Source organism: Gordionus sp. m RMFG-2023, chromosome 3, assembly GCF_954871325.1.
Source record: "Gordionus sp. m RMFG-2023 chromosome 3, tfGorSpeb1-WG-v2, whole genome shotgun sequence".
In the NCBI taxonomy this organism is placed as follows: Eukaryota; Metazoa; Nematomorpha; class Gordioida; order Chordodea; family Parachordodidae; genus Gordionus; species Gordionus sp. m RMFG-2023.
In genome coordinates this window covers 28,782,061-28,788,923 of record NC_088777.1, presented here as the reverse complement: position 1 = coordinate 28,788,923, position 6,863 = coordinate 28,782,061, and the positions used below count along the sequence as shown (strand labels likewise).

Here is a 6,863-nt window from a genome sequence, read left to right as displayed (position 1 = left end):
ATTATGATAATTTGTCACATTTATATGGGCCATCTTCACTGAAATCTTTTAACATGTTTACAATATCCATTTTTACCCATTTGCCTAAAAAAAATTCAAAAATAGACAATTGTCACTTTCCTATGATATATCTTCACTGTAATTTTAATTTAACATGTTTATAATATATTTTTTTGCCCATTTGTCTTAAAAAAATTAAAAAAAGTTTAAAAATAACGTTTATAACAATTGTCACTTTTAGATGGTACATCTTATGTGAAATTTTAATACACCATATTAAAAAATAAATATTTTTGCCCATTAGCTTCAAAAAAAATCTAATATGTTTAAAAATACAGATTATGATAATTGTCATTTTTCCAAGGAACATCTAAATTCAAAAAAGTTCAAAAGTGACGATTATGACAATCGTCACTTTCCTATGGTACATCTTCACTGAAATTTTAATTTAACATGTTTACATAATATATTTTTACCCATTTGCCTTAAAAATATTCAAAAATTACGATTATGACAATTGTCACTTTCCTATAGTACATCTTCAACTGAAATTTTAATTTAACATGTTTACAATAAAAAATTCAAAAAAGTTCAAAAATATCTATTATGACAATTGTCACTTTCCTATGGTACATCTTCACTGAAATTTTAATTTAACATTTTACAATATCTATTTTTAACCATTTGCTTTAAAAATATTCATATAAGTTGAAGTCGAAAAAACGACTCAAACTTCAAGTCTGAGTCGAAAAAACGGCCCAAACTTTGAGTCGGATTCGAAAACGACCTAAACTCTGAGTCGAAGTCGAAAAAAAGACCCAAACTTTGAGTCGGAAAAAATGATCCAAAATTTGGGTCAGCTCTGTTTGAGCCGACTCGGCTAAGCCTATTAACAACACTAGTTAACTGTGGTATTGAGTTTTATATTCTTAAAGTCACAAGGGTTCTGTGGAATATTTATTTTGGGTGTAATATTTTTTTTGGAGGTTTGAAAATTCTGTGGAGTATGGTTATTAACAGTGATAGGGAAAAATTGTAAAGTGGGTTACAGTTGAGTTTAAAAGTAGTTAAAAAGTGTTATGTACTGTTGTGTTATTTCGGTATTAATTTTATTAATTGTATCCTATTGTTTAATTCTTCAAGTAGTTAAGATTTTTTTAATTAAGTTAATTATTAACTTTTTGTAGGTAATATTTTGAGCTACATCTACATATTTTATTTTTGTTAGAATATTTAGTATAAATTAATTAATTTAGAGATATTTTTTTTCAATCATTTGATTAAAAATTTTTTTGTTAGTTAAATGAAGGGTTTTAAATTAACTAGGAAATTTGTATTTCGGCAGGAGAGGACGCCGAAATAGGAATATTAAAAGGGCAAATGTTGTTGATAGAAGAACACAACGGGGAGTAGGATAGGTAAATAGGGTTATGTGGTTGCCCGTGCAGGAGATGTTGCAAGGATGGGCGAGTAGAGGATCTGATATGGAGCGAGGATGGAAAAGGAAGTGGAGATGGAAGAATAGGAATATATAAAGGTCGTGGAGAGTTGACAAGGTCGTTTAAGACAGAATGTCAGAGAAATAGAAATATTGTATATTTTTAATGTGGTGTAAAAGGGTGCATAGAGATAAACTGTCGGGACATTAAATGTTTTGAGCGTGGCCAAAGTGGTCACATTTCGACGTTTGTCCCAGTAAGCAAGACAGAGTGAGATGCGCTGGATGTGGTAGATTTGGACAATAGGAAGGAAAATTGTAATATTGGAAATGTCAATAAGAGAGGAGGGTTCCCGCAGAGGGGAGGAGTATCGAGCGCCATTAATGTGAGAATAGCAGAGATTGAAAACGAAGGCAGAGGTGCAGCGACTCTGGAGATAGTTAAAGAGAGTGAAATTCTATGTTTTAAATGCCGGAAGGAAGGGCATTGGGAGAGGGATTGTTAAAAAATGTGACTGTATGATGGCAAGGCAAATAGAATGCAGGCCGGGAGATGGGAACAAAATGAGGCAAGCATGAGAGTAGGGATAGGGAAATACGCATGTTGCAAGGAGAAGGGGAAGGAAGTTTTATGTATGATCCCTGTCTGAGGCAAGGAGAAGGGAGTTTTGTTTATGATATCTGACCGAGAGTATGGTGTAATTTGAATGGAAAGGTAGTATCAATGTTGTTTGATACAGGAGCGGCGATATCGGTGATGGGATATAAGGAATATCGTAAATAATGGCTGAGGCGAGTTATAAGCAAAGAAGAAAATTGTGTAAGGCAGTTTGATGGATCGGAAATAACGGTCATGGGCCGAGTAAAAATCGGGGATTTATATACGGGGGAGCTACAAGTGCTGGATTTGTGGATAATGGATCGGAGGGTAGAAACAGTGTTGGGGTGGGATTGGATCAAGAGAGTTGGTCCGTACGATTTTTGGGGAGTATTTGCGAGATGGGGTATGTTTGTACCCATGGATGGCGGAGTGAGGAATGGGAGGAAATAGAGCCGAGAGGTACGGCGGAGTGGATGGAAGGAAGGGATAACATCGAGATAAATGAAGGCGAGTCTCTTTATTGGGGAGAAAGTGAGGGAATTACAGTGAAAAATGGTGTAAATGCGATGGAGAAAGTCAAATGTGGGGGAAAATAAAAAAGGGGATATCGACGATGAGGAAGGAGGAAGAGATCACAAGTTCGAGGTGTGGGAAATGGAGAATTACCATGCGAGAAGATGCAAGAACAAGTAAATGAGGGAAGGAGACCGGAAAAGTCGGAGGAGAAATTGAAATGTGTGCAAAAGGAAGTAGAGCGATTGACAAAGGAGTATGATGAAATTTACAATGAGGAGTTGGGTTGTTTAAGAGATTATGAAGTTGAAATACGGATGAAGGATGGATGCGTTCCAAAATATTGTGCTGTTCGTAGAGTACCTTTTGAGTGGAGGCAAGAGGTAGAGCGAGTTAGATCGCTAAGTAAAAGAGGGCATAGTGGACCCGGTTGAGTACAGAGAGTGGGCGAGGCCTTTGGTACCCGTGAAAAAGGCCAATGGGAAGTTGTAGTTGTGTGTGTATTAATTTGATCTGTCATTTTTTAGATAGGCAAGCGCCTCAAGTATAATATATAAACCTTACTTATTAAAAATTATTATTTTATATTTAGAAATGTTTATTAAAACTGCCTTAGATATTATTAATAATTTTTAAATCATTTTGTTTAAATCAGAGATCTCAGAGGCATTTGCATGGCATGGCTCAAAATTTTATTTGACTTGGCTCGGGTTTTATATTTTCAGACCCAGCCCGGATTATTTTTAAATATATTCTATTTATTTTTCATTCTTATAGCTAATAATGGCGATTTAAAATATTTTATCTTAAAATATAAGGCCCGGCCCGGATATTTTTTTTAAAAGACCTGGTAGGGTATTTTTAAAAAATCAAAGGCCCGGCTCTAAGCAAGTTTTTGGTTTAATTGATTCAACCAACTGATCTAAGATGGGAGTGAAATAGCGTAAGCAGAGAATAAAACCGGGAAAAAATTCTCTGGAAAAAATCACTATAAAATAATTACCGGGAGAAAAACTCCCAAAGAAATAAATTTTCCAGAAAAAAATTCCCTCTGGAATAAATACCCCATTTTAGATTTTAAGTTTTTCACAGGGTCTATTTTTAAAAAAAAAATATTAACAGGCCTAAGACAGTGAAACTTTTATCACAAGTTTATTCAAATTGATTTCATAGTAAAACTTTTATAGTCATTCCACATTTACAAATTATTCCGTGAAGACCATATCTAGAATTTTTTTTATAAAAACCTGCAAACTCTTTAAAGTGGAATTTTAATCGTGAATATATAATTAAAAATTTTTATAGTGCATTATTGTGAAATCCAAATCGTAAAGATAATAAATGAAAACTATTTTCGAATCATATGTAGCAAAATTAAACTCGTCAATCGATTTTTATTATTTTGGAAAGAAAATGTAACATCAAGATAAGATAAGGTAGTTATACGATGAAAATAAAATGATAAAAAATATAGGGGTGTGCCGATACCATTTTTTGACGACCGATCCGATATTCCCGGTATTAAATTAATATCGGCGGGTTACCGATCCGATATCATATCTATAAATATACCAATGTTTTAAATTTTAATATACTTTTTATTAGTATAACATCTAAAATCTAACTATACTATAACATATATCATTTAAATATATTATAATGATCAGTTATAATTTATATTCAATTCAATTGCAATTCTAAAAGTGTACAAAATATTTTTATTGATAAATCACTTATTTATATAATAAGTAATAACCTTTGAAATTAATATTTAAGATTAATATATCGAAGATTTCTTTTTAGAAATACCAAAATTTCCAATTTATTAGAGGTCAGCCTGTGGTGATGGGGAGTGTCAATATAACCAGTTTCACTAAAAACAGATTCTGAAGAGATTGTTGCGTACTTTTATAAAAAGAAAACGCAAAAAAAATAACAATACGGCAGAATCTTTATTAATTAATTATTATTATTTTTGTTAAAACCGCCATTTTTTATCAGATCGAAAAATATTATAATATTGGCCGATAACCGATATTTTAAAATAGGTGACATACAGCCCGATTCAATCCGATAAAAAATATCGGTACATCCCTAAGAATATATTATTTTTACAATGCACAGATAAAAAAATTATAAGGATAACTATTTTTTTAAACCAGAATTAAGAATATGAGGATTAAAATATTAAATGAATCAATTATTTGCCAGCTAAATGAGAAAAGTCATATGGTTAACCATTTTTGAAGGCAATTATGAAAAATCTCAATTAAAATCTCCCAATTTAATATTTAAAATATTTTATCATATATTTATATAAATTTTATCAAAAATCAATAATTTCATAATTGTAAAATTTTGATAAAAAGAAATCTTTTTAAAATAAAAAAGATGAAATGTAACTATTTCTTATAAACAATCTTCCAATCATGATAAGCCAATACTTTCCTATAAATAACTAAAAGTTGGGGGAAATGTATAATCCAACACCAGCACTCTAAAGAATATAATGTTATATGCCAATCCAAATATCAAATAGCACATTAATCCATCTCATCAGAGCTCTTCAGTAATGATGGAAAAATTGAAATGGAACATTATAATCCTCAACCAACTATTATATTTAAAAATATTTCAATTTCAATTTTTTTATATAAAACTACTTAGTTAATTTTTAAAAGATAGCTTTTAGCATATTAATTTTTGTAATGGTAAATTTTATCATGCTTGGGTTTTAAAAAATAGCTGTAGCAGTGTAGAAAAATAGCAATTAGCACACTTCTATAAAAGTAGTATTTTAATACATTATTGCAACTTAAAAATAATGATATGATAAAGATTGATTAAAATATCAATTTAATTTATTTTTTTTATTCTATTATTTTTTTAATTTTTAGCTAAAAATTATGGAATATTTCAAATTGCATTTTATTTCAATTAAATAATTGTTTTTTTTGTATTAGAACAAAACAAAACTTTTGTTTCTAATTATTTAAAAGTCAAACATTCAATTAATTTTTAAATGCCATATTTTAATTAAAAAAATTAATTAAATAATGGGTAGAAAATAATATATGAAAAATAATTTATTAAAATAAGATTATATCAAATGCTATATTATCAAAATCCATATTGTAAATTTAACAATAATTGAAACTAATTTCAAAATTATAATAAAGGTAATTGATGTAAGTCATTAGATAAATGAAATTATATTCTTATATAATGTTAAAGCATACATATGTTAAATTTTATATAAAAAATATTTTAAATATATTAGCCTTTTTGTGCAATTTAAATGGAAATATAGTGAATTATAATAAATTCTATTACCAGATTCTTTTCCAACGCCTATTTGACTTCCAAAATGAGATATCTGACCTTGTTTGATAAAAACCTTTAAGGCTAAGTAATCATATCCTTTGTAAGTAAGATAATAGCCCTCAGCTTAAAATTTAAAAACAATAAAAATCTATAGAATTATAATGACTACTTATTATTACTTACATTTTTTATCTTTTTCATAACAAATTAAATTATTTTTACACAGATTTTTTAGGATCTTGTGACATCCGCCTGATCTTAATTTTGCTATTACAGATATCAAATTTACAGGTACAATTTCGTGATTTTTCATACCCATTTCAACCTATGAAAATTCACAATTTAGATTAAAATGTTAAAATAATTACTGCCGTTAGGACCCTGATATCTTCAGGGTTAAGATATCTTAAAAGGCTAACATCCAATTTCCCCATATAATAAAAATTGAACCAAACTTGTAATGGTAAACCAATTAAATACCTAAATTTTAAGACTGACGAGGTCAATCATTGTCAAAAAAAAATAAGATGTTTTAATATTTTAAAAGTTAATCTTTATAAAATTTATGAATTGTTTATAGGATTATTTATGAATTGTTTATTAAATTATTTACAATTATTTTAAAGCTAATATTTCTTAACCGAAGAATAATAATAGTTGAGATATTAATTTGACAGGAAATAAATATTTTCAAGGAAATTGTTTATTTAAATCATTTACATATATATCAGTGGCGTCACTAGGGGAGGGCGCGCAGGGGCTCGAGCCCTCTGAAATATTTGAATAGCCCCCTGAAGTAAAAAAAATTTTTTAATGGCTCCTTAATATCCCCTAGAACTAAAAATAAATTTTTTGATTTCTTTTATAATTCTAATACGTAATATATATATTTAATTTTATTATCTAAAAGACTACATAAATTTTTATTAAATGTAGTATTTTAATTATTAGATGAGATCAATACATATAAAATACATTTTCACTATG

The 6,863-nt window shown here is 29.0% G+C and overlaps 1 protein-coding gene across 1 annotated transcript in view; it reads right to left on the bottom strand.

The window, feature by feature from the left end:
- LOC135927299 (uncharacterized) overlaps nucleotides 1-6,369 on the bottom strand; it is a 56,490-nt gene extending 50,121 nt beyond the window's left edge. Inside the window, exons 1-3 of the mRNA XM_065463267.1 lie at nucleotides 6,245-6,369; nucleotides 6,060-6,201; nucleotides 5,886-5,999 (exon numbers count right to left, since the gene is read on the bottom strand). Of these exons, the coding sequence (XP_065319339.1) occupies nucleotides 5,886-5,999; nucleotides 6,060-6,201; nucleotides 6,245-6,310 (322 nt within the window). The 5' untranslated portion in view covers nucleotides 6,311-6,369. The remainder of the gene's footprint in view (nucleotides 1-5,885; nucleotides 6,000-6,059; nucleotides 6,202-6,244) is intronic.
- Nucleotides 6,370-6,863: the final 494 nt, after the last annotated feature.